The following is a 24888-nucleotide window of genomic DNA, read 5'->3' on the forward strand; positions in this document are numbered from 1 at the left end:
AGACCGAGCCCAAAATAACCTGTCACAAAACGGAAGATACCGGTGGGATCCATTCATGTTAGCATTTGCATTCGCTTCAAAAATCCTTGCAGAGATTTATCATCGAAAGGGGGATGTTCGGATGTCAAGAACGTGCTACCAATTTGCCATTGACATTCTACAAAATGGTGATCGGGATTGTCGCATCCGCGCGGGAATGCTGATGAAGGAGGTGCAGTAAATGTCTCGAATACTACCAGGCAATGGAGGTGGAATTCTTGTGATCTTGTGGCTCAGCTCTAGGTCGTTGCTTTGCATCGCCTTTATAGACCAATTCCTATACACGAAAGCTCTGCTAATACTTGAGATTGTCACCAGAGAATGATACCGAAGTTATCCGGCTGCCACCCAATTCCCCAGAACTTAATATTGGGCAAGATGTTCTTTCGTTTTTGTAAAAAAAGCATACAAAAGCGTGCCTATGAAAGCACCGATAACTGGAAGTTCGGTATTACTGCTGATGTGGAAAGCATACCAATGCGTTGCGCCAACAAATTGATTGATTCAATGTCTTCGAGACTCGCAAGAGTAATCGCAGGGGAAGGCAAGCTGATATAGGGATTATTGGCTATCGGAGTCAAATAGTCATCTTTTGATTGTTGAGGATGCTACCCGCGAACCACCACACTCCTGCTCGCTGTCATTTATAAAGAATATTAATAGCTGTTTTTTTCCCTATGCCTTCGCACCAAACCTCCGAGGCAAATTTTCAGTGACCAAAGGATCTTCTGAAGTGACGTGGTGGACACAGAATCCTCTATTGAGGACTACCAATGCTTAGGCGAGAATCGTGATCTCACAAGCACGGCCGCTTCATACCGTCCTCACCACGCTTCCGTTGATTCATCGGCCTATCACCGCGAGAGTCGAGATATTGCTAGGCGGGCAATTCTCACCATTGAGACTGAGGGATCAGAGCCCACTTTTTTCTTCACTCTCGTGCCCGACGACGTTCGCTCGACACCACGTGCCCCGGCGCAGAGGCTTTCCCATAGCCCCGGGAAACAGGATAGGATTTTAAAGCGGTCAGTGGCTGTGGGCCGTCCAGCTTGCGGGAAAGGTAAACGCCGACCTTATTCTCCCGACGACGACCACCTGCTAGTGAAGTTGAAAGAAGAAAAGAAGTTAACGTGGGAGGAAATTACAGATCACTTTCCTGGCCGCACTTCGTCAGCATTGCAAGTGCACTATTCGACCAAATTAACGTCAGCCACCGAATCCTGAGCCCCGCAGAGCCTCAGTCTTGTTCCATCGTGCTCTGGGGTCAAGCTCTCTCTGGTCGACCAGCCACATCGGGTCTCTCACATCTCCCTCCTACATTGTAGTAGGGCGTCCGATACACCTAAGTTAACCGGCGCGATACATGACCACCAGGTGCCGTTGTCATTGTCTCCAGCGATATGACCGTTACCGATGGTACGCTCGACATGATCAACATCAGCAACATCATATCACCAACACCACATGGCCCCTAAAGAGTACTGAGTTTCGAGGCGACGGGGTCTGTATGCACCCTTTCAGGGCCATCCAGGATGATAAAATCATGACATGAAACCGCATATAAACTTTTCCGACTCAGGGTCAATTCGGCACAGTCAAACTCCGATACGGAGACAACACCTTTCATTTGGGTTCTCCCCATGTCCAAGCTGATGTTCGATATGGCGCACTGTACTCTCTACCTCATTCTCGTAATCCTTTTTAGTCCTTTCGTAACAATCAATATCGAATGCGCAGCCCTCGTGTTCAAACCAATCTTGGACAAACCCAAATTCATGGTCCTGTTGACCTCCCCATCCTGCAAGACCATCTAGTCCCGCGAGCTATGAAAAGCTATCACGCACTTTCTTCATCATCATCGAATGGGAAATGGAGAAGGACCGCAGTTCTCTCCATCTCAGTGCTTGAATGTTCCATCAAACCATCCTTGATACTCCGAATGACAGCCCTGGCCCGTTCAAGCTCATCCTCATCGGAAACCCACCCAAGGGCATCTGTCCCGATTAGGTCCCTCATCTCGCCCAGTTCCTGAGTTTCTCCTGTTCTTGACGATGATCCTCCTTTCTCCACCTTGGAGTGGGAGCACACTTGAAGTCGTTAAAAGTACAGCTTCACAAGATCTTCACATCCACCTCATCAGGCTCCCAGGATAAAACCCTTGTTCTCGTCCCTTCCAGTTTCTCCTCGACTACCTTTTCGATGCTTGCTCTTTCGTCTTCGGTAAGAAGGTCTATCCGTTCTTTCCAACGGTCGTCTTCGGTGCTCGTTCCGGGTCCAAAGAATCGGCGATCAAGCTTTTTCCAGAACACAGCATCGAATGCGAAGCTTTTCCTCGCCGCATATGTGACCCAAAAATCACCGCTCTCCCAGCTTCGTTGCATTGGCCTTGAAAGCCTTTGTTCATCTTTCAGCCTGCCACCGTCTATGGCCACGTCCTCCTGTTCGCGTAGCACCTTCAAGAACGTCTGAAGGCGTGCCTCATACACCGTCGTCCACGCTTCCATCCCATCCGGCCAATACTCTGGTTGCTCAAGAAGCAGCCACCACGGTGGGGCGTAAGAGAACTCCACTGGTGCAGCATAAGTGAATTCCCAGTCCACAACCCCTACAATTTGAAGATGTTTGTTGATCAAGACATTAGAGGGCCGAAGATCGTCACACCAGATGTTAAATGGCCCGAGATTCGTGGAAGAAGTCGTGAATCGACCCTCCCTAGCGAGCTTGCGGAACAATAATCTTGCAATATACCTTCGTCGACAGTCATCCGCGGAGTCGACGGCATCGTTCTGTTGGTGTATGAGATGCTCAAGGTGGAGATCTGCCAGTGTATTGAAGTAGGATGACGCTGATTGAAAGATTTCGTTCGCCCTTGGCAACTTCGAGCGCGGTAGAGTCCCTAGACAGACGAGCTCATTCGCGTTATAGGATAGTGGTCTTTGAGCCACCTCCCACGTGAAATCGTCAATCTGGACCAATGATCCTATCCTAGGCAGCCGTAGCGTGGACAACTGAAGCAAAATATCCGCAAACTGTCCGTATAGCAGTTCAAGCTTGGCGTCATCGATGTTTGGGTCGAGAATCGGACGATCCTTAATCGCAAATCCAGGAGTGTTAAGGACGTCGCTCAGGTCCATCACATGGTCAATGTATTCCATGATGATAAATGGACCAAGGCCGAGAGGGTTTTCCTCTTTGGTCCCCCAGTGCAGGACAAATGGCACTGGAATCGTCGTATGCTGGTGAATATACCTAATTATATCGACTTCACTGCGCACCTTCTCTTCGGGAAACATCGTAGCACCGGGTTTGGGAAATCGAATGATTGCAGAGCCTCCGTCCTCAAACTTCATTCTGAAGGACACATTGAATGCCCCGGCTTTTGGATCACACAGTTCAACTGGCACTCCTCTTCGATGTTTCAGGATAAATTTACCAATAGCCATCAAAGTCTCTTCCTTGAACAATTCGTATACCCAAGCGTCCTGGATGGCCTCACTCCGTTCCCACGCCACATTGTCGAAGCACATGCGAGTCAGCATCCCTGAAACTGTGGTTTGGACGGACAAGAACGCGAATATGCCGATGCTTGACGATTGAAGAGGACGACGCGGCGCTCTTAAAAGGGGGTGAGCACTGAACTGTTGGAATCCATAGCTCGGAGGTGGATTATCTAAATTGCCGATTGTTTTGTATTAGTCAGCTTCCCCCATAAATTGCCGGATATGGGCTATGCAGCAATTCAGACTCTTTTTGCGATTCCATTGGTTGAAGCATATATCCACTACACCCTGGGTTGCGACAGTTATGAGCCCGGTTCGCCGTCGGATTCGTCAATTTTGAAGCTATACACATAGGCTTGTGGTAGCGAGTGTTTAGACGATTACCCCTGAGCAACAACGACAACAACAAGAAGCAGCCGTCCCCTAAAACGAAGCGGACCTATAAAAAGGATGGAGTCGAATGTGGTCTCCGCCATGAAGGGCGATAAATTGAAGGATTCTCCTCAATGGAGAAACTGGTTTGCAAGAGTGAAGCTTTTCGCTCGCCAGAAGATGGTGTGGGACCTCGTAAACCCACAGATTGAGGAGGATGAACTCGAGCAGCCTATGCGCAAGCCGAGGAGACCTCAATATCCAGAGGGCGGGAGTGAGAATGCCAAGCGCGAATGGAGAGATCGGCTTGATATCTATAAGCTTGATCTAGCGGAGTGGGAACAGCAGACAAAAGGGCTAGATGCTGTGAATGAGTGGATCATTGCCAACCTCGATCCTATCCATCATGCCTTCCTGCTTGATTATGAGACTCCGTATGAGCGATTAGTGTATCTCGAGACTCGATTTGCCCGATCGAATGCGTACGTGGAAGATATTCGTGCCCAGTGGAAGCGGTTCTCATCATCTCCTCCAAGGAAAGGTGTTGATATCAATCGCTGGCTAGCCGACTGGAATACCCTAAGGGTACAAGCGGTTAGATTAGATTTGCCTGGGGTTAAGAGTGCGAATAAGGTTTTCCTTCGTGCAGTGAAAGACATCTTGCCTACCTGGTGGCAAGCGAAGTACGAGTCTATCATCATGAATCATGAGGATTGGGAGACTCGAGACCTGATTGAGAACTTCCGAGGGTTCTATCAGAAGATGATGCCTCAAAAACAAGCTAGTACGATCTCAAAAGCTTCGTTTTCAACATTCCAAGACTTCGAGGAGGCAGAAACAGATTCAGATCAGCCTCAGCAGCAGAAGCCATCACCGAAACAAGGAAGCAAACCACCGATCCCTAAGCGCTGGTGTCCTTGTGGAAATCGAGGGCATAAACTCTGGCTTTGCTACATGATTAATGACGCTGTACGCCCTCAGGGTTGGACAGTACAGAAAGCAAAGAAACAGAGAGTGGATAAGGCCCTTAAGGATGACCCGCAATGGAAGAATTGGATTGATATGAAAGTTAAGGAGTATAATGAGAGGCAGCATAAGGAAGAAAAGCCAGAGGTGGCCAACAGCGTTCTGCCCTCACGGATCTCCTTCTTCACGTCAACAGACCTTGCTGCAATAAACAGTGCACCAGAGAACTTCCAGGATCTGAGATCTCGATGGATCCTCGATAATGCCTCGTCGATGCATGTTTGCAATGACCGAAGCAGATTCACCACGTATACACCGACGAATTCGAGTCTAAAGACTGGTGACTTGACGACAAAGGTAGAGGGACTCGGTACAGCGGAACTTCGAGGTGTGGACCCTTCAACGGGCAAGGAGAAAGCTATTACGCTGAGTAACGCCCTATATTCACCGGGATTTCATACCAACCTTGTGTCGTACGGAGCGTTAAAGAAGAAAGGTGGACGCTGGGACGAGGATGGAGATTGCATTCGTGACCCTAATGACACACCAGTTGTCAGCCTGAAACCACTGGCTTCGTTGAACCTATGGGCATTTGATATACCCCAAACAGCAGGTCATGCCTATGCAGTACGAAGGTCTGAACAGCCAATTGTGGCAGAGGCCTCTGCAGAGATATGGCATAGAAGACTTGGGCATGTTTCACCACGGGTCGTACAGAAAGCAGCAGATATGGTTGATGACATTAAGATCAAAGGCGACCTATCAGTATCGAGTCAACCGACAGACTCAGTGTCGACAGAAACGAGCATTTGTGAGGTCTGCAAGCTATCTCATGCACCAAGACAGATCTCAAGGCGTCCTACTGGACAGACATTCGGACGGTATGGGCATGACCTGCTGTTTGGGGTATATCAAATGCCCATAGGTTCAACGAAGCCAGTGGTTTCAGGCTGACAACTGGTGTGTCATTAGGGTCACGAATGCAATCTCCATCCTCGTCCCAGCGTCCACCTTTCTTCTTTAACGCTCCGTACGACACAAGGTTGGTATGAAATCCCGGTGAATATAGGGCGTTACTCAGCGTAATAGCTTTCTCCTTGCCCGTTGAAGGGTCCACACCTCGAAGTTCCGCTGTACCGAGTCCCTCTACCTTTGTCGTCGAATCACCAGTCTTTAGACTCGAATTCGTCGGTGTATACGTGGTGAATCTGCATCACCACCTACTCCACCCTACGAAACTCCACAGGACGTGCCGCAGGATATGTCACAAGAAACAGATTTGAGCCCTGCCGCTGCTCAGGGGGCGGAGGACCAGCCTGAACAGCTGGCACAGTAGCTGGATGACGATCAGGAGCAGCCGCCAGGTCTCCAGGTCGAGGAAGAACAGGTGCAACTCTCAGACAGTGAACAACAGCTTCAGCAGGAGCTACGAGCTCCACGCCGCAGAGATGATGGCATCGATACATCGAATGTGATTAGCGGCAGCAGGAAACGAAAAGCTAGGGAGGATCGAGAATATGTGGCTCATGCCACTACTGAAGCCGAAGAACCCCTGAGCTGCTGAAGGCATTTGCAGCTGCCTTATACAGAAAATCCGATACGACGTCATCGAGATGACTTGCCATCACCACCGGGAAACTGGAAGGAGATGCTAAAGCATCCATACGCAGAAGGCTTCATGCAAGCATGTGCGAAGGAGATTCGTACGCTAACAGAAAAGTCAACGTTCACGGTTATGGATAGACCAAAGGACATGTCGAAGCAAGTGCTACCCTTGCGTTGGGTTTTTGCGTATAAATTCGATCAGGATGGCTATCTTGTGAAGCTAAAAGCTCGAATTTGTGTTCGTGGAGATCTTGAGACGATCAGTTCCGAAGAGAAGAGAGCAGCTACATTAGCTGCCCGTACAGCCAGGATGATCTTTGCCTTAGTGGCCGCATTTGATCTTGATCTCCGACAGCGAGATGCTGTTAGCGCCCAACAGCAAGTTATTGAAGGAGATCTATACACGGATGCCAGAAGGCTTCGACAGCCACGGAAGTGTTGGAAGCTCAATCGTGCATTGTATGGCTTACGGGTCTCACCGAAGCTATGGCAACAGGAGGCATCGATGGTGCTCACAAAGCTTGGCCTCCAAGTCGTTCCAGAAGACCCTTGCGTATTCGTGAAGAGAGGCATCATTGTCGTCTTTTACGTGGACGATATCCTTATAGCCAGCCATCCAAGTGTACGAGATCAAGCAAAGCAGCTTGAGAGAGACCTTGAAGCACACTGGGAGCTTACGGACCATGGTGAAGCAGAATGGTTTCTTAATATTCGAATACTGCGAGACAGACAACGGCATAAGCTATGGCTATGCCAAGATACATATATTAGCACTATTGCTATGAGATACCACCTTACACATCGCACCTGTCCTTACGCCACTACCTATTGAGGATTTGAAGCCGTACGAAGGAATGGCTTCAGCGGGAGAGATCAAGATCTACCAGCAGAAGGTTGGCTCAGCGCAATATCCCACCATCATTACGAGACCAGACGCAGACAAAGCGACGACTAAATTGCTCAATTCCTCACAAATCCTGGTCCACAGCACCAACATGCGATTGACCGAGTAATCTGCTATCTATACACGACTCGTTTCAGAGCGCTAGAGTACGGCACAGGAAGCGGTATGGAGTCCATCGAATTCGCCAGCGATGCGTCATACGGGGATAATCCTGAAGGAGCTCAGCAGGCTATATATGCCAGGTGTACGGAGGACCAGTAGATTGGAAGGCTTCAAAGCAGCCCACAGTTACCACATCTACCACTGAAGCAGAGCTACTTGGTTTGTCAGACGCAGCACGCTCTCTCCAGGGGTGGCAGCGGTTTATCTGCAGGATCCAGTTCGCCCCCGATCGTACGATATCAATTCGATGTGACAACAAGCAGACAGTTGAGCTATTGACCTCAGAACAAGCTAGAATCGACACGAAGCTTCGACATGTCGATATTCATGGACACTGGCTAAGGCAGGAGGTCAGAGAAGGTCGAATCAAGGTAAAATGGGTGCCAACAGGCCAGATGGTTGCAGATGGACTCACCAAGTTACTTCCTCGTCAGAAGCATAAGCACTTCGTCAAATTGCTCGGGATGACCGATATTAGTCACATGATCGACTAGCCTAAAGTTGAGACTGAGGTTAATCGAAGGGAGGGCTAGAAATGAAGGATTCCAGGCCGTATAGCTCTCTCTGCAATGGGAAGAGCTGAAGGGGTGCGTTGGAATCCATAGCTCGGAGGTGGATTATCTAAATTGCCGATTGTTTTGTCTTAGTTAGCTTGCCCCCATAAATTGCCGTATAGGGGCTATATAGCAATTCAGACTCTTTTTGCGATTCCATTGGTTGAAGCATATATCCACTACACCCTGGGTTGCGACTAAAGCCCCGACGATAGGTTTACCCGCGAAGAATCTCACTATACAGCTGTGACGAGGTGTGTGCTTGATCAACCTGCTAGAGTGACAATGGAAAAGGCCCCTGAAGACTTGGCTCTGCCGGCTGTGTTGGCCGAGGTGGCCAAGATCGGCTTCAATCGGGAGTGGGACGACGAGACCGACGAGTCTTGCGGTTGCGACTTCGAGCCCTACGAACACTTCGAGGCGCCAGAGGAGACTGCGTCGTGGTTTCGCCTGTGGACCGGTAACGACGAAGTCGATGGCAGGCAATTCCGTTTCTTCGGCTCGACCGCGGCAGGCGACTATGCCGGTTTCTGGCTGGTTCGACCAGACGCGACGGTCACCAGGCAGCCCGTCGTCTTTATCGGTTCAGAAGGTGAGCTCGGTGTGATAGCTCAGGATCTCGGTGATCTGCTGTGGCTGTTCGCAAACGGTTCGGGCCCAGCCGAGGCATTTGACAATCCAGGGCGTGAGACGCAACAGAACGAGGCGTTCCGCGTGATTGCAGAGAGATACGCAGCACGAAGGAGCCGCTCCACAGCGGAGATCGTCGCTACAGCACGGAAGGAGTTCCCAAATTTCTCAGAGCTCATCGGCGCGATGTGTCGATGAGCGAAAACTTGCCAGCACAAACCACCTGCCAGTGCCGTTGCAGGGCTGGGTAGTGCAGCCACTCCCACACGACACTACCGGAGCGCGTCCGGCTCCTGCCCCGGCAATCCTAACCAACCGGCCAAGCGAGGAGCACATACTCTACTGCTTCAATCCGGACACCGTGTGGAGCTGACCTTCCTGGGCCATAGCGACCCGGAAACAGCAAAGCTATCAATTCAAGTTCAAACCATATTTCAGTATATTTCAATATATTTGCTAGAGATGTCATGCCGGGGAGGTTGTAGGGGAGGGTTAATGCGTTCAACAATATAATTATGGGCGAAATCCTCGCAGGCCAGACATAAAGCTTATAGACTTCCCACCAATATGTTGAATGATAAAGAAGTGAGCGCGCTTAAGTGGCAGCTACGATTTGGGATGTTGCCGAGAGAAAGACGTCTTCACCAAGACATGAATAGTTTAAAACTGTTCAATCTGTCATCAATGAGAACGGCATCTGCTCAGATGATATCTGCAACTTTAATGAGACTGGTTTTGCGATATGCCTTATATCAGCATCAAAGGTGTTTACTCAAGCTGAGTATCATGGTCGTCGGGTAATTATACAGCCTGAAATCGTGAATGGGTGACTGTTACTGAGTCAATTGACTAGTTAACTAGTTAGTGCGGCTGGTTTTGCTTCCCACCATACATGATCTTCAAAGTCAAAAACCACAATATTAGTTGGCTTAATAGGCTCTCAAAAGTCTTGCAAATTGACGTCCCTCCAAACGGCTAAAATTCAGATGAAATTAGCATCTGATGGCTTCCAAATCTATTCATCCTAATCACCTCAACTCAGATGGTAATTTATGCCTCAGGCGTCAACGTACACCGCCCCCGATAGTTAGCATTATTCTGCCGCCGCCGCTCGCTTTTTCGTCGCTGCCGATCTCCGAATTCGCACTTGATAGACACCGTTCGAACTCTCGAAGCTCTCAAGCATGGTTTCCGCTGCGACAGTTGCACCTGCAGCTCCACAATCGCTCTCACTTCCTCCTCCGCAGTTCGCCCGGCTCCAGCCTCACGCCTACCTACTTGCCCACCTTTCTCCTCCAGTCGCAAGCAACCAGCCTTCAGCTCGCGCCAATGGCCGCGCCCCCTCGCAATTTCGAGTCACATCTGCAAACTCAGGCTCGTTGACCCATACCAATGGCAGTGGCATGGTGCGTCTCGGCGATACGACCGCCGTCTGCGGTGTGCGGGCCGAGCTTCTACACACAGAAGATATCCCCTCGTGGAGTGTTTCGCAGTCTTCGAATGCCAACAAGCGTCGACGCCTGGCGGACTCGATTAAACTCAGTGGACAGAGCGGGGATCATGAAGAGACGGAAGCCGAGGTGGAGGAAGACCGGGCCCATATCGAAGACCTGAATTTGCTTGTCCCGAATCTTTCGTTGAGCACTGGCTGTGCACCTGGCTTTCTTCCTGGTGCTCCGCCCGCCGCGCTTACTCAGGCGCTTTCCCATAAAATTCTCTCTCTTCTGCACAGCACGCGCCTGGTCCGGGCGGAAGACTTGCGGGTCTGGTATCAACCGCCGAACCTGGGCCCGGAGGAGTTGGAAAGGCATAATGATGAAGAGCACATGGACGTGGATGCGGATGAGGCTGAAAGTAAGCCTGCGGAGATCAAGGCCTTCTGGGTTCTTTACATCGACATCATGATCATCTCCCTCGCCGGAAACCCATTCGATGCAGCTTGGATGTCTGTGTTGACTGCTCTACGTGATACGAAGTTGCCCAAGGCTTGGTGGGATGTCGATAATGAGACCATTCTCTGCTCTGACAGCATCGCCGAGTCCCGCAAGCTCTCTTTGCGGGGACTTCCTATTCCCAGCTCATTCGGTGTCTTCGAGGCCGATGCTGCGGCGGGATGGCGTGCAGTTGTCATTCCAGATGGCGAGAAGCTCAAGGCTGAAGAGAAGAAGGGCACAGTGCAGAAGTGGATACTCGCAGATCCGGACGGCTATGAAGAGGGCTTGAGTCAGGAGCGAGCTTGTATTATTGTTGACAAGGAGCAGAACGGCAAGACGGTCATTGTTAGCATGGAAAAGCACGGTGGCTGGACGGTCGACACTGAGGACCTCCGGCAGTTAGTGGATATCTCTGCTCGGAGATGGGACGAGATGAAGCAGATTATGGATCAATGTTAATAGGGACCGTATCCTACGCTGTACGAGAATATGATACCACTTGTTTGATATTCCTCAAGAATCAGAATCGATTCCAAAACTAATACAGTAAAATGTTTCGCTTCGTTACAATATAATTCATGTTCGCACACTTTCCCTAATAGTGCCAGTGGCTAATGCAATAGACTCCTTCCAGTGAGTTCTTGCCAACTTCTCATCAGCGGCTCAAGATCACACGAGTTCGTACGCTTCCACTAAGAAAGGAAGGTTGATACTTCAAGAACTCGTGGACTGCTTTCGGGGCGTTCCCCGGCGTCTTTTCATTGGTGGTTCCTCGCCCCATTCGCCAACCCCAGGAATGAACACCACTTCATCCTCGGAGGATTTGTCATTAAAGCTTTCCTGCTTCTTGCTCTTGGACTTGCGTGGGAAGGAGATGGAAAACAATACCAGGTCCGAATCTTCCTTCTTTTTCTTTTTGCTCTTCTTGTTTTCGCTTTGGCTTTTCTTGGAGTCGGTTTGCTTGAAATCGTCGCTCGCAGCAGCCCTTCCAGAGTCCTCCGCCGCCTCTTCTGTCTCTTCCTTAGAATCCCCCTTTGACGACGAATCTTTAGGTGCATCTTTGAAAACATTGAAATCCCCAGAGAGGATACGCATGAACAAACCCTTGTGTTCATGGGTCGATTCATTCTTGTTCTTCTCATCGGCTTTCTTGGCCGACTCCCCCCCTTCCTTCGACTCGTCCTTGCCCTCATCCTCATCCTCATCCTCGTCTGCGTCTGAGAAATCTGACATGGCACGGAGGTCACCTTTCAAAAATGCAGTGCCCCAAAGGGAAATCAAGACACCGGGGACCAGATAGAGTAGTGCTGGCTGGGCATGATCAGAGTACTGCATGGCCAGCAAAGTACTGATCATTCCAAGCACGTACCCTATGATACCAGCCGTGAAGTATGTCTTGGGGAAAGACCGAGCATCGTAATAAGGAGGCTGGAATTCGGGCTCGCGAGGCGTGATAGTCGGTGCCCAAAACCGTTCACCCCAGAAACCAGTCGCGGGCTGATACTCCGGCTTGACAATTGACTCAGTTCCTTCAGCATGTGCCTTCTGCTGACCCTTTCGTTGGTAGTAGAGAAACAGGTCAAAGCGCAATGCGAGCGCCACCATCATTCCCGGAACGACAATGTCGCCGAGACCCAGCATCGCCAGTGCTTGAACACCAGGGTCATCTTTCGGGCCAGCTGGTCGCGGAAACAAGAGCTTGATCGGCACGTCCAGCTTCGTTGCGACTGTGACCATGATGGGCGTGAAGAAGACAAAATAGATATCATAGAAAAACAACGATCCCAGAATGCAGCTTCCTACCCAGAAGCTGACCGGAGACATGAATTGTACTGCACCGTAACTGAAGCTGAATCCAAAGAAGTTGGTGAGCCACCATGGCTTCGTGACAAAGGCGAAGTATCCCACAGTACCTATACCAACGATCCCACTGAGGAGATCGAGAAGGCCCACAAGGCCTTTGCCATCGATAATGCCCCGCACAAGGACGCGCAGTTTGAGCCGCTGGTAGGCCGCATTTCGCGAAGACCATAGAAGGACACGAATGCCTGCCGGCATCGGAATTCTACCGAAGAGGCCAGGAAGTGGTGAATGCCGGACTTCGTCGTCGGCTCGGAAAACGCGCTCGGCTTGGTTCGCTCGCCAAAGCTTTCCTCCAGAGCGGTAGTATCGGGGAAAGATAAAAGATCGCACGATCAACAGGAAATCCTTCAGGAATGCAACTGCGAAGAACACTCCCATCAGGGAGAAGTAGTAACCCAAGATCTTGTTGAGAATGGCAGCATCGCCTAACCACTTGATCACCAGGTACAAGCCACACAGGGTAATACCGGCTGTCAAGGGAAACATCAAGGCATCCTTAGCTTCCAACCCCTCCAGCTTGGGCTTGTTTTTATGGTCCTCATCGTCTTCATCGGCGGTGTCATCTTCCTTGCCTCCATCTTTCTTTTTCGGCGGTTTCGCTGCTGAAGTAGGTCTTGCCAGAGAGGCGTGTGCACCAATCCATATCGGGAAAAGAGAGGCAACGAGCAAGTGGCCGTAGGTGGGAAGAAGCGGCCTCATGCGCTCGTAATGATAGAGGGCGTGTCCTAGTAGCTCCGCGACGGGACTGATATCCTGAACCTCCGACATGGTTCCTCGTTACGCCAGTGATGGCTGTATTGAGAAAGAAAGAAGCGGTTTGGTGTCCGGGATCGTAAACAAGGGAGCGAAATTCAGTCCATGGTGGGCAGAGGATGGAAGGTGGGACGTGAAAGGTGGTCAATCAACACAACCGTTTGGCGGGTTCTGTAAGCTACCGCCAAGCTCCGCCGCGCGCAGTCTCCCGCCTTCCTCTTTTCCTCTAACAAGTCAACGACGCAATCCACATTCAAGCACTGCGCATACCCCAGACTTCACTATGGCGACCGAAGTGGCATTCGATACCTCTATGGTAAGCTTTTCCGTGCACTCTGTACAGTGAACAGCAGCTAATTCTCACAGGGCTCGTTCACCGTCGAGCTTTACAACACCCATGCGCCTAAGGTCAGTACAGCACCTCCGCCAACAGAGCCAGCTGGCCCTGTATTAACTCTCCCTTCCATAGGCCTGCAAAAACTTCGCTACGCTTGCCCAGAGGGGATATTACAACGACGTCGTTTTCCACCGTATCATCCCCAACTTCATGGTCCAGACTGGTGATCCCGCTGGAACTGGCCGAGGAGGAAGCTCGATCTATGGCGAGAAGTTCGAAGACGAGATTCGCGATGATCTGAAGCACACCGGCGCTGGCGTTCTGAGCATGGCCAACAGTGGTCCGAATACCAACGGAAGCCAGTTCTTCATCACCCTCGCGCCTACACCGTGGCTGGATGGCAAGCACACGATCTTCGGTCGGGTTAAGAGTGGAATGCGTGTGATCCAGAAGATGGGGTTGGTCAAGACCAACGCCGAGGACCGGCCAGTGGACGTTGTGAAGATTATTCGGGCGAAGGTGGTGGAGGAAACGGAGGAGTGAAGCAGCCAGAAGTCGTCGGCAGGACGAAGTCCTGCACACTTTTGGCTTCTCTTCTACATGGTTTCTGCGATTGACGCGTGCATCAATCATGGCCCTAAAAGGATGCACACTCCGCATCGTCTCTCACACTGTGGCGGTGAACCCCTCAGCGCACCCGGCGCAGATTGGGCTTGGGTTGCAGCAGCTTCGCTCATACCCTCAATCCTGAAGCATGAAGCGTAAGCATGAATCCGGGTTCGCGCCCATTACTACAGTGTACGAAATACATCGGACTGGAGCGAAACCTAGCAAGATATCCACCAATGCGATAATAGAGGAATGAATGTATCACTACAAAACGAACCGCTTCTATCAGATGTCACCATCTAGAGCAGCAGATACAGAGTGAATTCTGATCTACCATTCCCACAACGTCGACCAGTGAAGGCCTACGTTAAGAAACCCAGGATTGTCATATAATGACAGCCGGGTTGTGCAAGCACTGGGAGTGGCGTGGAGAAAAGAACGCCGATGAGCGATGCAAAATTTAATTTATGGTGGATGCGGTGAGTAATCATGTCATGTGACCCTCCAGTCTAGTGTTGATCCAGGAACTGTGGATACGGCATCTTGGAGTGTCCTAACCCAGTCCAAAGATCTAATCGTGTTATTGATGCTGCTGCCTTCGAATACAACATCGAGGGCCTGATAATATGCTACGACTGCATATCCATTTTGTGCAAGGCTGTGCTATTGATTACCCGGGTACCTCCCGAACGGACCGGAACGCACCCGCTTGTGTTTCCTGAGATGCACTATGAAATCATATCTCCCGTGATCTGTTCCAGTCGAAGATGAATCCCACAAGTAGTGTAGGTGCTTGAGAGCTCACTCCTTCTTCTGATCGGTATTTCCCCAGGGTCGTGGCCAATGTCAACCCGGAAACATTATTTCCCCATTTATCGAAGTGTTCAATTTCAGGACACCGGAACAATCCCGGTTACAATGTTGAGATCTACTACTATAGGGTTCGTCCTCTAAGAAAATCAAAGTTACCCCGCATTCTCCCCCGATCCACACGGAAAGAACGAGCCTCTAAGGTATCAATTTGTTCGAGCTTGGCTGATGTTTGAGAGTTCCTCTATGCTGTAGTGTTCCCATGACGTCGGCCATATTCTTCGACCCCTTTCCAGTTTTTATTCTCTCTGCACTACTTCTGTCTGGTCCTCTTCAGCAATTTGATCCGGGTTCTTTCCGAAAAATTGATTTAGACCCGGAACTCCTGGATTGATCAATATGCGTGGCTATATATGTGTCTTCCTTGCGCTTTTCTGCGTAGTTTCGACAGTCAGGTCGAGTGCGTTCAATGATATCAAGGACAAAACCATGGATTGGCTGGAAGATAAAGCCCTGGGGTGGATTCATGCACCACCAACCAACAAAATCGATACTCATCATCACTTCGTGCCATCATTCTATGCCGAAGGTATGCATGCTTCAAACTTGATCATGACGAGACAAAACTGACTGTGACCAAAAGCTGTTAAAAAGGCAGGAGGTAAGAAGGAAATTGATCCTCTTCCTTGCGGTTACTCATACCCTCACAGGAGACCCCAGCGGCTGGCCCACACCATATTGGACACCCAGAAGAAGCAAACTGATTATGAAACGACTGGGCGTCAAGACTGCCGTTTTATCCGTCACAGCCCCCGGTCCTTGTATCCTCAAGGGCCAAGAATCATTCAACTTGCGCGCAAATTGAACGACTATGCCGCTGAGCTGCGCGACAAAAATCCTGCGAACTTCGGCTTCTTCGCCTCCTTACCCGACATCTTGAACATAGACGCAGCTCTTTCAAAAATCGCATACAGCCTTGATACATTGCATGCCGATGGAGTCACTATATTCACTCGCTACGGTGACAATCATACATATCTCGGCGACGCCTCCCTCGAGCCAATCTGGGCTGAACTGGACCGCCGAAAGGCCATTGTCTTTGTTCACCCTACTCATCCTGTTGATACAACGATGGTCAATCCGAAATTACCACAGCCTGCATTGGATTACCCGCACGAGACTACCCGGGCAGCGATGGATATGATGTTGTCAGGTACCAAGTCGAAGTATCCAAATTGCAAGGTCATTTTGTCGCACGCCGGTGGAACACTGCCATACTTGGTGAGCCGGGTGGCCACTCCAATGCGCAAGGCTCCTGATTTCGCGACTCAGTATCGCATGGGAACTACTCATGACAGGATTATGGAGGATTTTAGAAGCTTCTATTATGATTTCGCTCTCTCCACTGCGCCGCATGTGCTTGATGTGGCGTTGAAGGTGCTTCCTCATGACCATATTCTATGGAGTAAGTGATGTCTAACAAAGCCACTCAATTTCGTCTTGGCTGATGACTTTTGGTTTAGAGTGATTTTCCGTACGCCCCCATCACGGCATACCCTGCTTTCTTGGAGGGCCTGGAGAACTATGAGATGGACGGGGATTTACGAGATAGAATCAATTATGGCAACGCTGCATCTCTGATTCCACGACTGCGGCAAGATATTTCTGAGAGACCGTGAGCCTTGCTACCTTTGCGAGTCCCTACTGTCTGGCTGCATAGGTTCTCCAGCTGTTGGAATTTTTTCCGTCTCTTATTTGAGACATATGCCACTCACTGACTACGGCAGGGTATCGCGACCAAAGCTCACTTTCCTTTTTTTTCGCCCACATTTATGCCCTGTTTTAGTTTGGTAGTTGATCTTTAACACCGGCCGCTGAAAGGCCATTCGAAATATGAAGATATTTTATATCCATACCACTTGTTGGAGCTTCGTCGAACGTACAAGATTAGGAGTGGCGATATTACCCAGCCCTGGAGGTAGGCAGGTGACTTTTCAGATGACTGTTCAGATGACTGTTCAGCTGATCGTTCAAAAGACTGCTTGCGAGACTGCTTCGATGACTGTTATGTAGGGCGGTCAGATTGAGGTGCAGATCTCTATATCTCTATAAAACAGGCGTCAAGCCCGACTGAAATTGGAAGGTGAGCTCCGGCCGCTATACCGTTCCGTACAATGATGCACATCCGGGTAGATGTCACATCGAAGATTTGTCATTAGAAATATCATTATTCTTCCTATCCAACCAGTGGAATAAAAGGTACATTAAGAACTTTCCGCCGCTTTTTACTGGGCAGTCATCTCCCCGGCATCGAAGTTCTGACAGAAGGAAGACAAGAGGTCGTCAAATTCTGCTTCGTTTCCAGTGAAAGAGTGGCTGCCTGGATCTGAGGTCGAGACGATGTTGATAGGGACTGTTTCTTCTCGCGGTTTCAGGTCAAGCTTCATCTCATGGCTGTTGCCATTCTTCACTTCTAGTGTTCGGTATTTCCAGACTTCTTTGGATCTTCCGTCTGTCAGTGAGTTGAGTGTTGGCTGGACGGCACAGGACGACATACACTATCCGTTTCCAGGCTTCAGCCGAGAGCTGTACGTCGTCAAAAGACCAATCGAATGTCTCTCGTACGACTGGCTCGTCGGTCGGGTCATGATATAATGACAGATAGGGATGCGAAAGAGCATCTTTGGCGTTGATTCTCTCATTGACGTCGAATACTAACATTTTCTCGAGCAAATCATTTGCTGGTAATATTAATATGAAGTGATTCTTTCTTTCTTTCTTTTTTTTTTCCTTTTTTTGTGATATTGGAAAAGATGCATACATACCCTGCTTGTGGAATTCAGGGAAAATCTCTCCGAAGGGTCTGCGTTCGCATTTTGGTAATGATTTGACGTAGCTTTGAGTCTGTGTTGGGTCAGCATGTCTTTTCTAAAGGGACCAGAGGGGGTTTAGCTCTACACTGACGTGGTTGTTGGTAATCATATCTACAATCCATACAGGAGGATTGCCCAGTAAATTCACGATCACATTAAATTGATCTGCATGGCTGGTGGCAGGGAAAAGCGGCTTCCCCTGAAGCATCTCGGCAAAGATGCATGCCGTGCTCCAGATATCGACCTTGGCTGAATACTTTTGCCAGGTAAGCATGATCTCTGGTGCACGGTAGATTCTTGTCACCACGTAGCCAGTCATCTGGGGTCGCTGCAAGCGGGCATGTTCGAATCCACCGATTTTCAAGTCGCAATTCTCGTTGATCAGGAGATTTTCTGGCTTGAGATCCCGATGTATAATTCCCGCTGAATGAACATATTTCAACCCTCTCTGAAAAGGTATTATATTAGCGGCGTCTCGATGCGACTGGGCGAGAGGGTTCCATACCAAAATTTGATACAGAAAATACTGAGAAAAATCATTCTCGATGGGCCTTTTCGAAATAAGCCGCCGTAGATTGGTCCACATGAGCTCTGTCACAAAATACCTGTCAACCGCAAATTAGAGAGAGGATAGGTATTCTGCTGGCCTTCGTGCCACGTACAAGTCCTCTGTCGGGGAGATGAATAGATCTTTCAAGCCGACGATCTTGCGTCATGTTAGCGAAAAGGCACTGATAAGCTCGATGCTAACAGTGGCCCCGCATGATCCAAGCTTCACTTACATTCTCGTGTCGCAAATACCGCAACAGCTTAATTTCGCGCAGAGCTCGCTTGGCGAGTATGGGGGAGCCGAAGGGCTTGGTGACCTTTCGGATTGCGACCACATTATGCAAGATCTGATCCTCGGCGGAGCTAATGATGTTCGTCAGCCAACGTGTCCATTCCAACATGTCCACGCCTTCCACTAAAGCAAGACAGACCAGACAAGACCCGCCGCATCCAGTTCGACCGCCTGCAGTTCGGTGTATCTACGATCGCGTCAGTGATGCTGCGATATCTTCGCGGACGGACACGCGTCGGCCTACCTGCGTGTGATTTGGAAGGTCACTCCCATCACCTGCGTGGAGGTGAAGTCGGCCATGGTCAAAAGAAAAGCAATGGAAAGTAGCTGAGCGCGGGGAGTCGGACAGGTTAAAAAAAGAGAGGCGCAAACAAGAATCAGCTCTGCAAGGCAATCTTGCAACAAGGAACCCAGCAGCAGGAGGGGCCAGAGCCGTGGGAAGTGTGGCGGGGGGTCGCAGCCTAGCCCAGACCGCGGAAGGTCGACCTGGACCACGTTTGCCCTAGACCCTAACCAGTTCCAGTCCCCCGGGCTGGAAGACCAGGAACGAGCGCCTGGTTTCCAGGTTTTCGCTGTCGTTGCTTTCCCCGTTTCTATAAATGCCGGTATTCCCAATTTCGTTGACTTCCGGTTGTCCCTATGCCTGTCCCGCGAGCATTCCAACCGCATACGTGCAGCCTACGACGGGATAGAGATGGGCTTTCATATAATCAATCGCTAAATAGGAATCCCGGATTCCATCCTACTTCACATGAACTGGCAGCCGATATGGCACGCTGAGCTGGGCGGCATGGCTGAGATGAATTCGCTCGTGCCTACATCACCCTCTCCTCGTTTCGCCAGATCAGGTCATTCACATCATTCACCCAAGCACATGCCTAAGCAGCCCGTGGTCCACGCTGCACGCTGCCGACTACCGTGATTCCCGCGGTTTTTCCATCGCGATATCCGAAGCACGTTGACGAACTGAAGAAATGGGCGTGTCTCGCAAAACTGATATCGCGTGGTCTAGTTCAACGGATGACCCACTTGCGACGCTGCGGTCCCTGGAGTCCTTCCCGATGGTGCGGTAGGACGCAGTCTTCAGAGGTCTGCTGGCCCCGTGCAATATGCAGCATTCTTCCGCGATGGTCGTATCCGCGGTGGAGGACAGGCCAACGGTTCTGCGATGTTCGATGGCTGTGATGCATGTTCATAGATCGCCGTCGTGTCGAATTGCGGCCGCTGATTGGTGGACTGCGTGCCGTCCAAGCGGTGGTCTGCCCTGCTCGGCTGGCTCCGTCTGGCGTCATCCTCAGCCGCGCGCCCGTACATATCCGCCACTGCCAGTTCCACTGTGGCGGGTCCGTTGCACAGGTCCCTGAATCAGTTCATTAGATCCCGCGAATGAGATCGGTGCTGTTGGGCTTTGCCACTCTTACCCCAAAATTGGAAAGAGTTCTCCTGTGGAATCAAACAGTGTCGCCTGCAAGTAGTCCTCTGTACCTACGGGATTACCGTATACTACATACTGCCATTATCATTCGAGGCTGCCACTCGGTTATGTCGTGTCCCCACACGAAAAGATTGGCTGGAATTGCACCCAGGGGGAATTACGAAAGAGCGTTTCTAGTCTATTCCAGAAATCGCCGATTCCGTGGGACAGCCTCCCGGTCCGATGGCCCACTGTGTATCTCCCTCATTAGGATAAGCACCCTCATATACTTCTTAGCCGCGAAGGCCTCGCCCGTGCACTTGTCTACTACTCCTCTTCACCTCCCACCCCCCTTTCCGGTCCTCCTTTTCCGACGCTCTCGGCCTTGTCCCCACCACTCGACATTTTCCCCACAGCCTCACGCTGTCATCTGATCTTCGTCACAAACATCATTTAGCGCTTCTGGTTTTCTCGATCGCCGATCGTCCTCTTGCCGCGATCGACTTGTGCCTTCACTGCCCCTCCTCTGACTAAGACAATCATTGTACCTTCGTCGGCGCAGAACAGGTTTTTTGGGTACAATCATCGGTGGTTTTAAATGTCCGGTTGATTGAAGCTCGCGTCGACACCCTCTTCATTGTTGCGCAAAAACATATCCACCATGGAGCCTGCGTCTCCCACCAACCGTCAAGAAGACCATGCGGCCGGCCGCCGCGCCCGCGAAGTATACCGGTACTTTCGGCCAGAACGCCCAGCGCCTATCTACAAGAATGCATCATTATCCAGCAGTGGGACCAGTCAACTCGACCTCTCTGCACAGCCCGATCGATTGCCCGAGGTACAAATACAGAATTATGATGCTCCCGCGCCGTCGCAGACAAGCGCCCCACAAGAATCGCGCGAGCCGACCTGGGCTCCCTTGGGAGCTCTGCCCGAGTCGATGGTGTTGGGCAACTCCAGCTCAACATTAAATTCATTCGCACAACTCGCCGCGTTGCGACTCAATGTCGATCGCGTCTTCATTAGGTACGAGAACAAGAGCAATGACCCAGAGGCTTCGTCAACTCCATAACTAACTGCGTGATTCAGCGTGTCTGATCGCGACTCTCAATTTATCATCGCACAGGCAGCCCAAGCGACAAGGGACAACAACAAGTATGACGGCCTCAGTGATGGTGTTTATACGGGCTGTTCAACACTTGATGTGAGCTCATGGACCATGTGCAAGGTTAGTTTCACGTTAAAAAGGATGACTAGTGGATCACTGCTGATTCGGTTTATACCAGGACACTGTTGCGCTCCAGCCATCCAACCGAGAAACGGGAGAGTATAACTTCATCGTTTCCCATGACCTCAGCGAGGATGATCGATACAAGGACCTGCCAATGGTCAAAGACGACCCGAAATTCCGCTTTTACGCCGGCACCCCACTGACCACCGATAAAAATATCAATCTCGGATGTTTCTTTGTTCTTGACACCAAAACGCATCATGACTTTACCGACCTGGAAAAAGAAACGATGGGCCATATGGGTATGCTCATCATGGACTTTTTAAAGGTCAGTCGCCAGGCATCCGAAGGTCGTCGCGCAGCCCGACTGTCGCATGGTCTCAATTGCTTTGTCGAGGGAGGCTGGAGTTTTGCCGATGAATCGCAAAATCCCGTTCTGGGTGCCATCAAACAGAAGGCCCGCGCTGAGTCGTCAGAAAATCCTGCATCTGCGTCTTCAACTCACCGGGATCAACTAAGCGTACAGGGATCGCGCTCCCGTAGCAGTGGCGCCAGCTCGTATCGTTCGGCCTCAACAAATCATAACGATGCAGAACCACCCCAAGATGATAAGGCTTATCCTGAAAATACTGGAGAGGACAAAGTACAAAGCACGACATGGACATTCCAAAGAGCTGCCAACCTGATCCGCGAAAGCTTGGAGTTGGAAGGTAGTGACGGTGTGGTTTTTGTGGAGGCTGGGAACGCCCCCCTGCGCGAAAGCAGCTCGGACAGTGATGCCTCGAGCGCGGCAGATACCAGCAAATCGGCCTCGGTTCTGGCGATCTCGACCCAGGACAACCCCAACGACAAGACCAGCAAGTCCCCTGTCTCTCGCTCCATCCAATACCTACACGAAGATTTTTTGCGCCGCCTGCTCAACCGATATAACCGGGGGAACATTTGGTGTTTTCATCGAGATGGCATGTTGTCGAGCTCCGATGGCGAAGATTCGGGATCATCATCTCGGAAGAGTCGCGGGAGAGAAAGACCGTCGACATTACGAAATAAGGCCCAAAAGAAAAGGAAGGCTACAGAGAACACAGTGCTCAACAGGTGTTTCCCCGGTGCCACCCAGATTCTCTTTGTTCCTTTGTGGAATTCTGCAAACTCTCAGTGGTTCGGTGGGTTCTTTTGTTGGAATACGGTTGAGAGCAATGTCTTCAACCCTTCCGTGGAACTTAGTTCCTTGCTAGGCTTTGGGTCGTCCATTATGTCCGAATGCAACCGAGTCGAATCACTGATCGCTGATCGACAGAAAGCGGATTTTTTGGGAAGTATCTCGTAAGTTTGGTATACCCTCGCTTCTCCGACTTCAAAGACTAACAACATTGCACAGCCATGAGCTGCGTAGTCCCCTCCACGGGATTCTAGCAGCCGCGGAGATGATGCAAGATACGGAGCTCGTGTCATACCAAAGCTCCCTCATGGATACCATTGATGCCTGTGGACGAACGTTACTTGATACGATGAATCAGGTGCTCGACTACAGCAAAATTGTGTCACTTGAGAGACAGCTCCGGCATCTGAAAAAGCAAAAGACATTTTCTCCAAATCGGAAACACTTACGTTCTCTTGCCACCCACTTGGACCGCTATACTCCGACTGATATCTCTGTACTAGCCGAAGAGGTGGTGGAGGGTATGTGTCTCGGTCATGCTCACAGCCATAAAACCGCATCCCCTTCATTACCGACAGACGGCACGAGAATCACGGATACGACGAATGATTCGAGCACGCCTTCACCGCAAGTGGACGTGGACATCGACATCGCACCCAATGACTGGGTCTACTATACCCCTCCGGGAGCACTACGTCGCATCATTATGAATGTCTTCAGCAATGCAATGAAATATACCACCAAGGGGCGGGTCTCCTTGCGCTTGGAAGTAAAGGATTCTTCTGAGCCACGTCAAGCCCAGAAGCGAGATCAGGTGACCCTCACCGTTTCCGATACGGGCAAGGGTATTTCGGAAGGTTTCCTGCGCGGGAGGCTTTTTGTACCATTTGCACAGGAGGACACTCTAGCTAGCGGGTCTGGACTTGGGCTCTCGATTGTTCGCAGCCTCTTGAAGTCGCTAGAAGGCAGCATCAATGTTCAAAGCAAACCAGGCGAAGGAACGACTGTCAAAGTTACTCTTCCTCTTTCTCGGCCGGAAGCTGACGATTCAGACGGCGTTTGTCGTCCCGTGCTCCCATCATCCCTGAGAGGGAGAGAGGTTGTTCCGAATGAGTCCAACCATCTTCTAGCAGCTTATCCCGGACGAAAGGCTGCCATTCTCGGTCTGGAGCCTGAAGATGCTTTTAAAGATCAATCTTGGGCATGTATATCTCGCTATTTGACCGAGTGGTACGGGTTCAATCTGGTATCCGCATCGTTCGAGGCTCCCATCGACATCCTTCTGGCTGAAGAAATGCCTTCGGAAGAAGATTTAAGCAAGTTCTCTACCATCTCAGCCCTTCTGCTTCTGAGCAACAAGGGAATGAGCTATGATACGAAGTCAGTTTACTGGCCTTCAATCATCAATGTTGTCAACGTCGTGAACCGCCCATGTGGGCCACACAAGCTTGCACGATTTATTCGAAAAGGTCTCCAACAGTCACGGGAACTCATAATTGGTTCCGTGCCCACCTCTCTAGCTAAGAGGCCCAAAAATACACTTATCAAAGAGGTCAACCCTATTCCCGACCAATCTCAGCCACCACCTGACAAAAATTCATCAACTACTCATATCAACCCTACTCCGAAGATGGAAAAGTCAGATGATCCGAAGAACAAACGTGAACCCCGCATTTTGGTCGTTGAGGATAACAAGATCAACCTCAATCTCATGCTCACATTCCTGAAGAAACGAAAGGTACCAGCATTCAACTCGGCAGAGAACGGCCAATTGGCAGTTGCTGCCGTCAAGGAAGAGCAACAAGGCTACGACATAATTTTTATGGGTAAGTATATATTCAAGACAAATAATCAAAATTGATGCACTAACTCCCCATTCAGATATTTCTATGCCAGTCATGGACGGCTTCGAAGCCACGCGCAATATCCGCGCTATTGAAAGGGAACGCAATGGCAAAACGAAACCAGCTATCATCATCGCCTTGACGGGGCTGAGCAGCTCTCACAATGAATTGGATGCACTTGAATCCGGAATGGATTTTTTCTTGACGAAACCTGTTGCTTTTAAGCACGTTACGAAAATTCTTAATGAGTGGTCTGAGACGGGCCTGCAGGGGCAGAGCCAGAAGGTCTGGGCTCAAATTACTTCATAAGTTTTGTACATAGATTATTATACCCGGAATCTTACGCGTGAATGACTAAATTACGCAAGGAAATGATGCGTTTAAATTAAACGACTGTGGATAGTCAGGACGAAGCCAGTTGTTGATGTTGATAATTCCTCTTGAGAATTCAGTGTGACGTAAGATGATGTTGGTAGGTTTGAACTCTA

General features: G+C 50.3%; 9 protein-coding genes across 9 annotated transcripts; 6 read left to right on the top strand and 3 right to left on the bottom strand.

Moving 5' to 3' along the window:
* Positions 1-2150: 2150 nt before the first annotated feature.
* N7532_002841 (uncharacterized protein) lies at positions 2151-3578 on the bottom strand (the record flags this gene model as incomplete). Its single annotated transcript, XM_056615335.1, has 1 exon — positions 2151-3578. The coding sequence occupies one exon, from the start codon at positions 3576-3578 to the stop codon at positions 2151-2153; it is 1428 nt and encodes a 475-aa protein (XP_056478307.1).
* Positions 3579-3989: 411 nt separating this feature from the next.
* On the top strand, positions 3990-5831 carry N7532_002842 (GAG-pre-integrase domain-containing protein; the record flags this gene model as incomplete). Its single annotated transcript, XM_056615336.1, has 1 exon — positions 3990-5831. The coding sequence occupies one exon, from the start codon at positions 3990-3992 to the stop codon at positions 5829-5831; it is 1842 nt and encodes a 613-aa protein (XP_056478308.1).
* A 2556-nt stretch (positions 5832-8387) lies between these two features.
* N7532_002843 (uncharacterized protein) lies at positions 8388-8930 on the top strand (the record flags this gene model as incomplete). Its single annotated transcript, XM_056615337.1, has 1 exon — positions 8388-8930. The coding sequence occupies one exon, from the start codon at positions 8388-8390 to the stop codon at positions 8928-8930; it is 543 nt and encodes a 180-aa protein (XP_056478309.1).
* Positions 8931-9916: 986 nt separating this feature from the next.
* On the top strand, positions 9917-11125 carry N7532_002844 (3' exoribonuclease family protein; the record flags this gene model as incomplete). Its single annotated transcript, XM_056615338.1, has 1 exon — positions 9917-11125. One exon carries the CDS (start codon positions 9917-9919, stop codon positions 11123-11125), a length of 1209 nt encoding a protein of 402 aa, XP_056478310.1.
* Positions 11126-11380: 255 nt separating this feature from the next.
* N7532_002845 (aspartic endopeptidase) lies at positions 11381-13297 on the bottom strand (the record flags this gene model as incomplete). The annotated part of the gene is made up of 1 exon (XM_056615339.1): positions 11381-13297. One exon carries the CDS (start codon positions 13295-13297, stop codon positions 11381-11383), a length of 1917 nt encoding a protein of 638 aa, XP_056478311.1.
* A 268-nt stretch (positions 13298-13565) lies between these two features.
* On the top strand, positions 13566-14162 carry cyp1 (putative peptidyl prolyl cis-trans isomerase (CypC); the record flags this gene model as incomplete). Its single annotated transcript, XM_056615340.1, has 3 exons — positions 13566-13598; positions 13649-13690; positions 13752-14162. The coding sequence occupies 3 exons, from the start codon at positions 13566-13568 to the stop codon at positions 14160-14162; spliced, it is 486 nt and encodes a 161-aa protein (XP_056478312.1).
* A 1365-nt stretch (positions 14163-15527) lies between these two features.
* Positions 15528-16717, top strand: N7532_002847 (amidohydrolase family protein; the record flags this gene model as incomplete). Its single annotated transcript, XM_056615341.1, has 3 exons — positions 15528-15627; positions 15682-16475; positions 16562-16717. 3 exons carry the CDS (start codon positions 15528-15530, stop codon positions 16715-16717), a joined length of 1050 nt encoding a protein of 349 aa, XP_056478313.1.
* A 769-nt stretch (positions 16718-17486) lies between these two features.
* N7532_002848 (mitogen-activated protein kinase Hog1) lies at positions 17487-19052 on the bottom strand (the record flags this gene model as incomplete). The annotated part of the gene is made up of 8 exons (XM_056615342.1): positions 17487-17779; positions 17864-17942; positions 18003-18359; positions 18417-18516; positions 18574-18617; positions 18694-18823; positions 18892-18939; positions 18997-19052. The coding sequence occupies 8 exons, from the start codon at positions 19050-19052 to the stop codon at positions 17487-17489; spliced, it is 1107 nt and encodes a 368-aa protein (XP_056478314.1).
* Positions 19053-20827: 1775 nt separating this feature from the next.
* Positions 20828-24709, top strand: N7532_002849 (GAF domain-containing hybrid sensor histidine kinase/response regulator; the record flags this gene model as incomplete). Its single annotated transcript, XM_056615343.1, has 5 exons — positions 20828-21192; positions 21256-21394; positions 21453-22720; positions 22776-24382; positions 24438-24709. The coding sequence occupies 5 exons, from the start codon at positions 20828-20830 to the stop codon at positions 24707-24709; spliced, it is 3651 nt and encodes a 1216-aa protein (XP_056478315.1).
* Between the last annotated feature and the right edge of the window lie 179 nt (positions 24710-24888).

The sequence above is a fragment of the Penicillium argentinense genome (assembly GCF_028826775.1).
Source record: "Penicillium argentinense strain IBT 30761 chromosome Unknown utg000003l_segment0_segment0, whole genome shotgun sequence".
Classification (NCBI taxonomy): Eukaryota; Fungi; Ascomycota; class Eurotiomycetes; order Eurotiales; family Aspergillaceae; genus Penicillium; species Penicillium argentinense.